We start from the raw sequence: 13,305 nt of genomic DNA on the forward strand, positions 1-13,305 counted from the left end.
TCTTTTTTGCATGAGACTTTCCCAGAGACTCACTTTGTTACCGCGTTCATACAGTGTAGTATATGTTTAAGTTGTAAGTCCTATTAAAAGCAGCTGGAACAGAACAGACGTCTCGTCAACAGCCAGTCAGTGTGCACTGCTGACACTGCACTTTACACAGGGCTGTCACCACGCCATTTATGTGTTCACTCTGAAATGACTCTGATTGTTACACACCTTGTCACAATGGATCATCAATCAGTTCTATCCAGCACTCTGGATCACTGGAAGATGAAAGTTTGACTTAAGAACATGGAGCTGCTGATTCAGTAGTAATGTCCCACTAAAGAAACATCTGTACCACTGCAGCTTGACTGTTTAGGATTATGTGGATCTGTGAGTCTGGTGTTTGAAGATATTGAATGTATGAGATGAATGTGGTTCAATCCTCCAGCTCACCTTCAGCACCACCAGGTTCATGTCTCCACAATGTGCTGCTCCAGGTTCTAAGTTGTCGTACCGGGACGCAATTCTCCCACAAAGTTTATTTTTTTAAATCACAAACTGCGAGGGAAGTCACATACACATCTTTCAGGACCTGTTTTGTGCTTCAGCAACCTTTATAAATGAGGCCCTGCTCTGTTTACCTGCTGTCACACAAACCCTCACTTCAAATCTCAAACAAATGGTGGCAAGTCTGATCAGGGTCAGTGTTACACACACACACACACACACACACACAGCACTAAGTGGAGCTTCACAGAGACCAGGACCAATGTTTACATTGGTCCTGGACAGAGCCAATCTGACAATCTAATAATTGTTCCTGACATGAAGCAGCTGAAGAAGCACCTCCCTCGGACTTTCTCCGTCATTCTTTTCTCCTCTTTATTTCAGTACTGACCCGTCTGTTGCTTTCTCCTCCTCCTCCCGTCGCTCTCTGTGACTCCGCTCACACTGATCTTCTGCTCACAAGTATTCCGTCTATTTTGTGTTCATGTGAAAGTTGCAATTCTGAGTTTTACACACGAGACCCAGGCCTCCATTTTATGTGGTACCAAAGTGGACATTTCATTTCTATTGCCAAAATGTTGGAAGCTGTGCTCTCTTTTTTCTTCCTCAATCTCAATCTCAGCTCCTATTGCACAACCACATGTACAGCCTGATGTCAGGCCTTCTACTGTGCACACAGGTCACTTTCATATCTGTCTGATGGATATATATATAAGAAGTGCAAAAGCTGGCTTCAAGCAGAATTCCCCAAGCGTTGGATTGTTCACCACTAATAGGGAATGTGAGCTGGTCAGACCGTCGTGAGACAGGCTGGTTTTACCTACTGATGATGTGTTGTTGCAATAGTAATCCTATTACTATTATATATATATATATATATATATATATATATACACCGTATTTTCTGCCCTATAAGGCGCACCGGATTATAAGGCGCACCTACATTGATTGAAATAATTTACAACTTTGTTCATATATAAGGCGCACCGCATTATAAGGCACATGGAATAGACCAGTGGTCATAACCTTTATAGCTCAAAGCCATTAGGTTACATTTTCCACTGATTCTAACACCCAGAGAGGTGCACACACTTTATTTTGATAGTCCTACCTGCAGCCTATGCCAGGAGGACACTACACACAAAACCTTCTTCACTGCTGGTTGACAACTTACAACTACCGGTAATAAACTAAACTACATGAACTAAGCAACAAAAACACAACACAACACAATTATTACCGACACCACAAACCAAATAGAACCCCCAATAATTGCATTTAAAACACCACAAACAGAAACTCCCATAATTCATTGCAGCTATCGGCTGCACTGAGGAGCTCAGGATGCAAGGCATGATGGGAATTCATGTTTTGTGTTGTTGGAGGTTATTGTGGGTTGTTGTTGGGCTTGGTGTTGTGTTGATTGTGTTTATGTGTTTTTGTTCCCCAGTTTAGGGAGTAATTATTTCATCTAGTTTATTTTGGTTTGTTAGAATGTTGGTGTGCAACCATGAGTGATGAAGGTGTTGTGTGGAGTGTCGTCCGCTCTGAACATCCGGTTGCAAAGTTAGAGTTGTCAAAATAAAAGCTTCTGGTTGTTCAGCTGTCAAATAGCAGTCTGGAGTAGAGCAATTCTTCCATATATAAGACTCACCGGGTTATAAGGCGCACTGGCAGCTTTTGAGAACATTTGAGGTATTTAGGTGCCTTATAGTGCGGAAAATACGGTATATAGAAATCAGAAGTGAGCATGAAAACGTGCAGTGTGAATGAGTCCTACTGCCTCGTTCAGACCGATCACTAGCATGCTAGCATGTGCCTCCTGTGAGCCGATCACACGTGTTGAGCCCTGACAGATTGTTTACGTTTGTCCATGTCATGCATTTTGGCCGACGCCAACCACTAGAGATTACTGATTACTGTAGAGTGTTACTACCTCTACGTCACTTCCGCCTAAATGGCCCGGGGTGAAGTATTGTCTTCACATGTTTCCATGGCGACGGAGCGTGAGCGCTTTAGAAAAGTGCCACCTTGGGAGGCGTGTCCAAAAGGTTTGGTTTTCAGCAGCTCTGAGCATCTGGGCCTCAACCTCCTGAAGAAAAAACATCTTCATAATTCACTCTTTCCTCGAGTTTGTCTCCTTCACTTTAGTATATTCTGTCAATATTTTCTTTCCCTCCCTTTAATTCTGCTTCAATTTCTTCCCCGTGTTGGTTTTTTCACCTCCACACGCTTTCTTTAACTCCATCTCTTCCTGCCTCATTTTGTCTTTTCAAACCCCCCCTCCACACACACACACACACACACACACACACATTCTACGCGTCACATCACTGTGAAGAAAACACGAAGGGATTTATGCTGTGCTGAAGAATTCACATGTCACACACTTTTTTCAGTTCTCTGTGGAATATTAAGGCGGTGTTTACACGACCATTCATCTGGGCATTTTTAAAGCTTGTTTGGTTTTGCTGGCCTATTTATTCTCTCCTCTCAGCGCCTCACATGGCGTGCTGTTTAGCTCAAGTCAGATCATAAAAATTCTTGCCTGAGGAATAATGTGCTATTCCAGCGGCGAGGAGCAGCGCCGAGCTTTGAGATCAGAGAGGCAGCACCAGTTCTTCTCAATTCAAAATATTGGGACAAGGAGCTTAAGTTGGTCTTTTCAAAGCAAAAATATTGAGACAGAGAGATTAAAGTGCCGAGTCCTGGAGGTAAATGTGCTATTTTTAAAGGCAAAGTAGAAGGTCAGTCCACCAAATTAGGAATGTTAACCATAAAGCCACTTAGTCATGTTTTATGCTCAATATTTATTTCTGTAAATCCAAAGTTTGGTCACAAAAGGCTTCAGCTTTAATGACCTCAGGGAGATACTTTGGGCTCTTTCCACAAAACAAAATTAATCTAAAGCCAAATTTAAAATGAGATCAGATCAGAAAGTCGCATATATAGTTTCGCCATGCTAATGTGGACTCTGGGTTAAAATCTAGCATTTTTTTTTCTTTTTCTTTTTCAGCAAAGCTTTTCCAAGTACATGAAGATGTATTTCATGTCCAATCTTTGAAGCAATGTCTATCACTATATTTGGACCACAGTTGATTATTTTAACACCTTGTTGATGTTCATATTGGCTGAAATGGGATGTGATGGAAAGATCTGGCTCTTGTTGCGGATCTATGTTCTCCGCATGTTCTGTGTTTTTCAGGTTCAGATTGAAGCTTCGATCAAAAGCAATCTGAGCTCTGGCAGCAGGTGTGAGTGTGAAACCCTGCAAATTCCTAATATTACACTTCTACCACATAGATTTCTTCTGTTTACGTCACTGAGAAAGTTTTCCAACAAAGTGTATCCCAAAATCAGTTGTCAGAAAAGGAGGATGACTTGGATCAGACGGTTTCCCTCCGTCACGTCCTGTTTTAGGAGGTCATGTGATCCCTGACAATGCTGCCACTCTGTTTGTATAAAGAGCAGATGTAACATGTCGTCTCAGGGAATTTCTCTGTTACGGGTCTCAGCGGACGCTCTCTGATAGTTCCCACTGGTCATTCCTGGAATATTATGACGGGCTGTTGTTCCAGACAGCCGGGGTCACACAGTTTTCATACATTTTGTTGAGCAAACAGGGATATTGCAGAGAATAGTTTACTGCTCGTGATGTCTTTCCCATTAGTTTGCAGATGGATGGCTTTTATCCAAAACACCAGACTGAAACTGTTCAAAAAAACCTGGAAGACAAACAGGTGTAGATCACAGAAGCACTGAGAGCAGAGGTTCAAACATTTTTCCCAGGATCCCCTGAAGATTTCCTCTAAGAGGAGCTGCTTCCCCACTGACCCGCCACTGGAAGCTACACTGGCCAGGCGCACTCAGTTACAAAGACGAAACACAACTTGGATTATCACTGTTACTCTTGCTTTTAACGAGAGGGTTTTAACTCAAAGCCACAACAACAGACTGAGTCATGCAGTATTGCTTTGGAGTATCATGACAACAAAGTGTTTTGTGAAATAAACACTTACGCAGATGATGTTAATGTCTTTGTGCTTTCAGATTTGTTTTCTTGAATAAAAGTGCTCTTTCTCTTGCCCCTCATCGACGAGGCTGTGGTTTAGTTTGTTGGCTTTTTTCTGTGTCTGCAGTTCCGTTCAGTTCTATTTGTGTGCAGTGGTCCCTCACTATAACGCCGTTCACCTTTTGCAGCCTCGCTGTTTCGCTGATTTTTTTGTGTGCTATTTTGCATGTTTTTGTTTTTTTAACAGAGTATGAAACAGTGTTCTGCATCCTGATTGGCTAAGGGAGAACCTGCACATTGTGTTCTGTGTCCTGATTGGCTAAGGGACTGTAGACCCTTGTCAATCAAACTCTGCGCTGTGTCTCATGTACCCGAATGTGTTCAACTTGCCAAATATACATCAATGTCTGATCGATAGCAGTGAGACTCTAAAGTTTTGTTCCTGACAAACTCCACAATGTCGACATAACATTCTGCATCGACAAAGGAAACTGTGGTCGCAGCCAAAAGGCAGAGGAATGTTTATGTTCTAAAATCTACCAAGGTTTGACTCGGGGAGTTTAAACAAGAGAGAAATGTGAAGAAATGTTAATTCCTGTCTGAGAAAAGTGTTTAAAGTGAGGGCTTTTACAGCCTTAGAACATAGAATGCATACCCCGCGATAAACAAGGACCACTGTATTGTAGCTTCTGTTAAGTGGAATGTAGGGCCTGTTTACACGCCAATGAATTCAGTTGAAAACCCAAAACTGTCATTGCGTTTTGGGTGTGTTTTCATGACAACGGTGCTTGGAGCCACTGAAAACCCAACTTTTTGGAACAAAACTCCCAAGGTGGAAGTTTTTGAAAACTGAGCCTTTCTGGAAATGCTTCTCGTTGACGACCCATCTCCTTGGCGACGGCAGAGTTGCTGCTCCTGCGCATGCACACAGTTGTCATAGAAAATACTTCTTCTGCTTCTGCTTCATGCTCAGACGATGGACAACAACAACAAGACTCCAGACTGTCACGTTCTCCTGGGACTTGGTAGTTCCACCTTGGGAGTCATTTCCAAAAAGCTGTGTTTTCAGTGGTTCTGGCCACTGTTGTCGTATAAACAATGAAAACATTGGCGTGTGAACAAGCACTCAGAATAGTGGTGCTCCAGTAGCTCTTGTGCCCCACACAGCGGTAAAGCCCTGTGGTGGGAGATGAAGTGTGTTCAGGCGGCTCTGTTGGTCCCTAGCATGATAAGCAGGAGATGAGACGGTGTAAGAATATGGTCTGTTCAGTGTTGGTAGAACGTGGCCTCTGACGTCACGGATCCATTGTGGGAGTGACTGTGCATCCATTGTTTTTATGTGTTTCAATGCTGAAGTTGAAGCTCCAACCAGGTTGTTTGTAGAAAACAGCCAAAGCCTGACTGATTTCAGGAAATGTCTTCGTATTAGTGCTGGGACTCATTTAGGAAAATTGATCATGAAGCTGGTTGCTGCATGTTTAGCATTGAGTTAATACAAAGGCTTGAACTTGTTGATGTGTAAATTCTTTGTTCATATTTTGCACACAGCCCTTCTTCTTTTCACAGTTTTTAAACAGAAATGTTCCCGTTTCATCCTCCCTTTCATCAGCTGCTAATGTTAGCTTAGCTTCTTCCCACACTGACGCTCTGCTGCATGGATATTGTCACTGGAAGAAGTAGCAGCAACTGTCTTTGAACTGCAAACCCTTTATTAAAGTTTCTTGTTTGGTTTCTTGGACCTGAGCGCAGTGTTTGTCTGAATGTGACGAGCTGCGGTCTCCACAGTCGGTGTGGTTCAGCCGCGTTACACCGAGTTCCACAAGATGAACAAGGAGATGCAGGCGGCTTCTCCTTCTCACTCCAGGCCTTTATGCCTCAAGTAGAGTCGTCTTGATTTTCTGGTAGATGTGTGGCGATATCAACTCCAGTTGATAACTCATGTTTTCAGCTTGTGTTGACGGGTTCCTGTTCAAACACTCTGATGAGAGATTTATAGCATCAGTGAGAAACGTCTGCTTTACAGACTGGAGCTTTTCCCCTCCCCGCCACGGAGGCCTCCGTATCACCTTGTGCTCCAATTGTTTCAGGGCTCGGCCTCAGATTGTCTTTGGCAGCCGACAGTGGAGAAAATGTTTAGCCTGTTTGTTTTCTTAGTAATTAGCCTTAAAACCGCCCATAACAGACTGCTAATGGTCCTCGGAGAGTCGGGCCTGTGTCAACACGTGTGTGTGTGTGCGTGTGCGTGTGTGTGTGTGTGTGCGTGTGCGTGTGCGCGTGTGTGTGTCTGATCAGGCCTGTGAAAATGGAAGCTCTCTGTGTTGGTTTTCCCATCCAGAACCCTGCTCTGCTCTGCATCGCCGCCACTCAGACACATTCCAGCCGCTACGTCACTTCCATTTTTGATGTCTTACCAAAGCGGCTACAGTGTGGTGGTGTCAGCTAAATTAAGATGTTTAAATGCCACTAAGCTTTCGGGAACTCTGAAGCCCAGTGACATTTTTTGTTCGTGCATTAAGTGTTTTCCGTTCGGCATCTGCAGATTTCAGTTCAGTTTAATTTCCACTGAGTGAAGTACTAAAATGTAAAGCCCTGTTTACTCAGCAATAACTTCCAGTGAAAAAGCAAGACTTTTGTTGTGCTTTGGTTGTGTGTTTGCACAGCAATGGCGCCCGGAGCCAATGGAAATGCAACTTTTTGGAAACGTCTTGCAAGGTGGAACTTTTCAAAAACGGTCGCCATGTAAACAGACGAAAACGAGACTTTCTGGAAACACTCGGTACCTGTCTGCTTGTTGGTGGTGGAAACGCTGCGACAGTGCATGGGCACTACGGTCATGATAAATAATGAGTCAATGGACATATTTAACATTTTTAAATACGTAATAAGTCTACAGTTGTAGATTCAGCCTTTGCTGCTTTACGTTCAGGTCGGCCATAATGGTGAAGCTCTGGATGTTTGCTCAGGTGGTTACTGTGGAAAGTTTTAGAGCTGCTGACATAATGGATCTGTTCAAGACGTGTTTTTTCTCCGTCGTGCTGCAAACATATTGGGATTTCTGGACTATGACTATACACCTTGGATTCACTGAAATTCGTCATTTCCAAAGGCTGCTTTGTGTGATTTTCAGGCATCCCAGACAAAAGATATTAGTCAGGGGATAATGGTGGCGATATCTTTGGTCTTGACTTTAGATTGGTGGTCCGACGTGTCACTGTGGAAGTGGTTCAAGGACTCGTGGTCGTGACTCGTGCTGCAACCGACTGTGTGTCAACTAAGGAACCAATAAAAACACAGTATGAAATGACTTGCTGATCAGTTTACTGGAGCGAAACCCAAACAGATGCTTGGTGGCTTCAATGGCAAAATGTGTCAAAATTAAGTATATGGTATGTAAACAAATAAAACAGCCGAGTAAAGTTGTTTTTATTGTTTCTCTCCATACACATACATGTCAGAAGGGTAAGACTCCATTCAGGCTTCACAAGTTTCTTTTTCTTTCTTTCCCCTTGTCCTGTTTGTCAGCTTGGGAGACAAGATGATGAGATTGAGAGCTTCTGATGTCAGAACAGTTTTTGCTCTGGAAACAGGAAGAGACTAAGAGTCTCCTCATGTTGCTGCTTTATTAGAAGTTGGCATGGCTGCTGTACACGACTGGGGGGGGGGGGGGCGCTTAGAGAGGAACAGACAGAGAGAGAGAGAGCGCAACCTGAGCAGTACTATCTAGACAGTAATGTGACTTTCTAGATTAAACCAGCCTGAGCAGCTCTATCTAGACAGTAACGTGACTTTCTAGATTAAACCAACCTGAGCAGCTCTATCTAGACAGTAACATGATTGTCTAGATTAAACCATCCTGAGCAGCTCTATCTAGACAGTAACATGATTGTCTAGATTAAACCATCCTGAGCAGCTCTATCTAGACAGTAACATAATCATGTTACAATCGGGTTCTATCATGACAGTAACATGATTTTCAAGCAAGAGTATAAATTAGCAGGTAGGCAATACGTCAAAACAAATGACAAAAAAAACAACAATGATAACAAAAGCAAAAACAAAACAAAAACCTGATTTTGATCATTGAAAGAACAATCGCAGAAAACAAGAAAAATCAGCAGCAAATCTCATTGATAAGGTGTGAGTGTGAGTGTGAGTGTGAGTGTGAGTGTGTGTGTGTGTGTGTGTGTGTGTGTGTGTGTGTGTGTGTGTGTGTGTGTGTGAGTGTGAGTGTGAGTGTGAGTGTGAGTGTGTGTGTGTGTGTGTGTGTGAGTGTGAGTGTGAGTGTGAGTGTGAGTGTGAGTGTGAGTGTGAGTGTGAGTGTGAGTGTGAGTGTGAGTGTGAGTGTGAGTGTGAGTGTGAGTGTGAGTGTGAGTGTGAGTGTGAGTGTGAGTGTGAGTGTGAGTGTGAGTGTGAGTGTGAGTGTGAGTGTGAGTGTGAGTGTGAGTGTGAGTGTGAGTGTGAGTGTGAGTGTGAGTGTGAGTGTGAGTGTGAGTGTGAGTGTGAGTGTGAGTGTGAGTGTGAGTGTGTGTGTGTGTGTGTGTGTGTGTGTGTGTGTGAGTGTGAGTGTGAGTGTGAGTGTGTGTGTGTGTGTGTGGTTTGTCCACTGGGTGTGGTTGGAACTGGACCAGCTACCCTCAGGAGCCCCAATACCCCATACACACACACACACACACACACACACACACACACACACACACGTGGGGTGTTGGATGCATGTAGAGATGTGTATTTGTGTTGATGATCTTGATCCTGAAGGTCCAGGATGGATTCCTTCATCTTCTTGTTCTCCTGGTTCAGTCCTTCAGCTCCCTGGTTCAGCAGGTCCACCTCGTCTCTCAGTCCCTGGTTCAGCTCCTCCACCTTGGTGGAGCTCCTCCACCGGGGTGGAGCTCCTCCACCGGGGTAGAGCTCCTCCACCGGGGTAAAGCTCCTCCACCGGGGTAAAGCTCCTCCACCGGGGTGGAGCTCCTCCACCGGGGTAAAGCTCCTCCACCGGGGTGGAGCTCCTCCACCGGGCTGGAGCTCCTCCACCGGGCTGGAGCTCCTCCACCGGGCTGGAGCTCCTCCACCGGGCTGGAGGTCCTCCACCGGGGTAGAGCTCCTCCACTGGGGTAAAGCTCCTCCACCGGGGTAGAGCTCCTCCACCGGGGTAAAGCTCCTCCACCGGGGTGGAGCTCCTCCACCGGGGTAGAGCTCCTCCACCGGGGTAGAGCTCCTCCACCGGGGTAAAGCTGTCCAGGATGTCCTCCAACTGTTTGTAGGTGAAGGAGCTGCTGTTGGAGAGCTTCCAGCACGGCTCCTCTTCAAGAGGAGGTCTGTGGAGTGTTGGACATGACGAGACGGTCGTAGCACTCGTCCAAGTAGGCCTGAACGTCTTCTATTGTGTCCTCTTCCAGCGCTATGATTTAGCTTAGTTTACCCTTTGTTTCTCTGTTTAGTTTAGTTCGTTTTTCCCTCGGTGGTCAAAGTTTGCTTTACATCCTGGGTGGCGCCATGTTGGGTCGCACTTGATGACGTCACCCTGGAATCACTCACTGTGCATGCTTCCTCCAGAACTACTTCACTAGTTTCCGTCTCATGGATGTTGCACTCTTATGACCTTTTCTTCTTGCTCAGTCACGTCGGCTGCGGTTCAGCTTGTTTTCATCCTGCAACTGCACACAGCAAACTTCATGTTGTACAGCGTAGCTGGCTGTGAACCTCGGAGATTGTCTGGCCGGATCAGCGTACCTGTTGGTTTTCTCAGTACGTTTCGCTGCTTCTTTTCAGTTGGAGGATTAACCTGCTGACTTTACCCAGTTGTGTGTTTGTCACAGAATGTGACCGAACCCTTGTGAATGTCATGACGCAGAGAACAGCTCCGTCTCCATGTCAGTGTTTTTGCTTTCCCTCTGGATTGATGGTGATGTGGCCTTAAACTCGCAGCTCTGACTGGCGTTACGACTCCATTTGGAAAGTCTGAGGCAGGAGGTCTGAGCAGATGAGAGAAATATGAGTGTTTGACGGTTTTAGGAGGTTTCCTTTTAGTTCTCACTGTTGTTGGTTGGCGTGTGAAAACTCTCAAGGTCCAGCAGCTTTGTCCTCGGGGGGGGTTTTCATAAAAATGTGAAAGCAATCAAATTTATCACTAAACTGCACTCAGTGCAATTAGAAAAAAAGAGCTTTCTTGGCTGGTGGCGGCTCACATTTCATCAACAGGGTCAGAGGTTTGTTTGAAAGTATTTACTGTCTGATTGAATGATGGCAGCTCCGAGATTCAACCTGTGAGTTTTAGAAATCATGGGAAGATTCGTTTTATTCCTGAAGTCCCGAGTCAGAGAGAAACTCTGATGATCTGTGTGTGTGCGTGTGCGTGTGCGTGTGTGTGTGTGTGTGTGTGTGTGTGTGTGTGTGTGTGTGTGTGTGTGTGTGTGTGTGTGTGTGTGTGTGTGTGTGTGTGTGTGTGTGTGTGTGTGTGTAGCGTGACCAGGAAAGCGCTATGTTGCGGCTGCAGAAGCAGCAGGAGGAGCTGGAGGCCATGAGGCTGCATTACTTGGCAACAGCGGAGAAGGCGGCGGTCGGACAGGACCGGCAGGAGCTGGACGGCATCAGAAACCAACTCAATAGGTGACTGCCGTCGACACGGGTCTTCTGACGAGACACTGTTCACGTCAACCTTTTCTTCCTCCGTCCATCTTATATCCATCTTCTCGGCTTTGGATCCAAATCCCAGTTTTCTGAAACGCTCAGGCTCCGTCACCATGTAAACGGGCTAAAACAACACTTTTTGGAAACACTTGGGCTCGGTCCTGATGAGACACTGGAAGCACTGCTATTGCGCTTCAGCAGTTTGAGTCATAGTTCGACTTTAACATGCCTGAGGATGGGAAGAAGTCCAACTTATTTGATCCTACCTCTTCTCCAATAGTCCAGAGTCACATTTTATCATTATACTTCTGTCAGTTCACACTTGAACTCATTTTAAACTCAACTCATCTTGTTTCAGGCTGGGAGTCTGTGTGACGAAAGTCCAGTTATTTCTTACTGTGGACAGGCTTCGACTGATTAAGACCTAAACACAGAACATTTACTTCTGTCTGTGAGGGAAGATCCTCAAGGAGGACATATGGAAAAACACAAACAACCACATATATTTATGTATTTCTTCTTAGGCTGCTCACAAAATCCTAGTTTTGTTGTACGTTGTCAGTGATTCATGTGGAATCTCATTGTATGCATATTATTGTTACCTCACAGGTTAAAACTGCAGGAAGAGCGATTAGCTCCTGCCCCCGGCGTGTCTGGCCCCGCCCCCAGCCCAGGTGTCCCTGAGAGCGCAGGTGAGCACGTGAGCCGCCTGCTGGAGGAGCGAGACACGCTGCTGAGGACCGGCGTGTACACGCACGAGGACCGGATCATCTCCGAGCTCAGCAGGCAGATCCAGGATGCCATCGGGGACAGGAAGCAGCTCTGACCAATCAGACGCAGGGAAACCAGAGCCACAGCTCAGACTGACTCGTGAACCGTGGAAGAGATTTGCTGAAATTCACCACGTGAAGGAAATGTTACATTTAATTAAGACGTTTAGTTGGACTGGATTTTCTGTCACCCTCCATGGATGTTTGTCATGTTTGTGTGCCTCATGCAAAGTGTGTAACTGCTCCTTTAACGGTGGATCAGCGTGAAGCCTCAGCAGTACTGAACGCTGAGTAATACCTCAGTGTGGCAGCAGGTGGCGCTACAGCCTCAGAGAAGTCTCCCAAACATTCCTGCAGACACAGAGGGATATTAATTTATTTATTTTTGTCATCGCTGAGCCGTGTGTGTGTGTGTGTGTGTGTGTGTGTGTGTGTGTGTGTGTGTGTGTGTGTGTGTGTGTGTGTGTGTGTGTGTGTGTGTGTGTGTGTGTGTGTGTGTGTGTGTGTGTGTGTGTGTGTTGTTTCAAAGGTATGTGATGTCAGTATGTAATAAAGAGGTTTTTTTTAAGTCTTTGTCTTTGAAATCATTTTAAATTGACAAGAACAGATGAATGCTGAAGATGAAGTTCAGTAGTCAATTCTTCAGCGTTGCTCCTCTTCATCTGGATGTCCACGTCACTCTCTCCATCAGTTGGGGGAAGATTCTAACCGTCTTGAAGGAGTTCAGACTGGCTTCACTCTGTTTTCCGGCTGGGTTGAGGTCAGGAGGTCACGTCGGCTCATGCAGCTCTCCAACACTTCCAGGTTCAGTCATCATGAGGGACAGTTTCATCCTGGGGTTGGAAGGTTTCCTCACAAAGACCTTCCAAGTTCTTGGAATGTTCCAGATCGACGGGTCGAATTCTCAGGCTCAGCTTGAGCTTCAGCGGCTCGTCTTCATCATGTCTACATGGAGGACAAAGATTACAGTCGACATGAAGTGGAACAGGTGAAACTAATAAAATGGCCAGGAGACACCAAAACATATTATAAGGCAGCAAATAAAATATTTAGTCAAACACTCAAAGGAAGTTGATTTGAAGTGTGGAGAGGTGAGCTGGAGGTCGACGGCAGCGTGTGTGAACCAGACACATGACGTGTTATCACGTACACACACACACTGCTGATGTGGAGGCTCTCAGTGCTGACGAACATGTTCTCAGCTCATCCATCTACTTCGAGGAGGAAGACAAGGAGACGAGGGAGAGAATGTGATGTCACATTGAGGAGCACCTGCAGTGTTTGGAGTGTGTCTGTTTTCAACACGACTGAGAATATCTCTTCCTCATTGTCAGTCCTCAGAGCTCTGAAAATGAACTCTCAGGGTGGATGTGAGGGTGGATGTTAAGATGGATGTGAGGGTGG

The 13,305-nt window shown here is 45.4% G+C and overlaps 1 protein-coding gene across 1 annotated transcript in view; it reads left to right on the forward strand.

Moving 5' to 3' along the window:
• cep120 (centrosomal protein 120) overlaps window positions 1-12,366 on the forward strand; it is a 50,528-nt gene extending 38,162 nt beyond the window's left edge. The window contains exons 19-20 of the mRNA XM_080499230.1: window positions 10,965-11,110; window positions 11,741-12,366. Of these exons, the coding sequence (XP_080355356.1) occupies window positions 10,965-11,110; window positions 11,741-11,957 (363 nt within the window). The 3' untranslated portion in view covers window positions 11,958-12,366. The remainder of the gene's footprint in view (window positions 1-10,964; window positions 11,111-11,740) is intronic.
• Window positions 12,367-13,305: the final 939 nt, after the last annotated feature.

This window comes from Blennius ocellaris (assembly GCF_963422515.1).
Source record: "Blennius ocellaris genome assembly, chromosome: 7".
In the NCBI taxonomy this organism is placed as follows: domain Eukaryota; kingdom Metazoa; phylum Chordata; class Actinopteri; order Blenniiformes; family Blenniidae; genus Blennius; species Blennius ocellaris.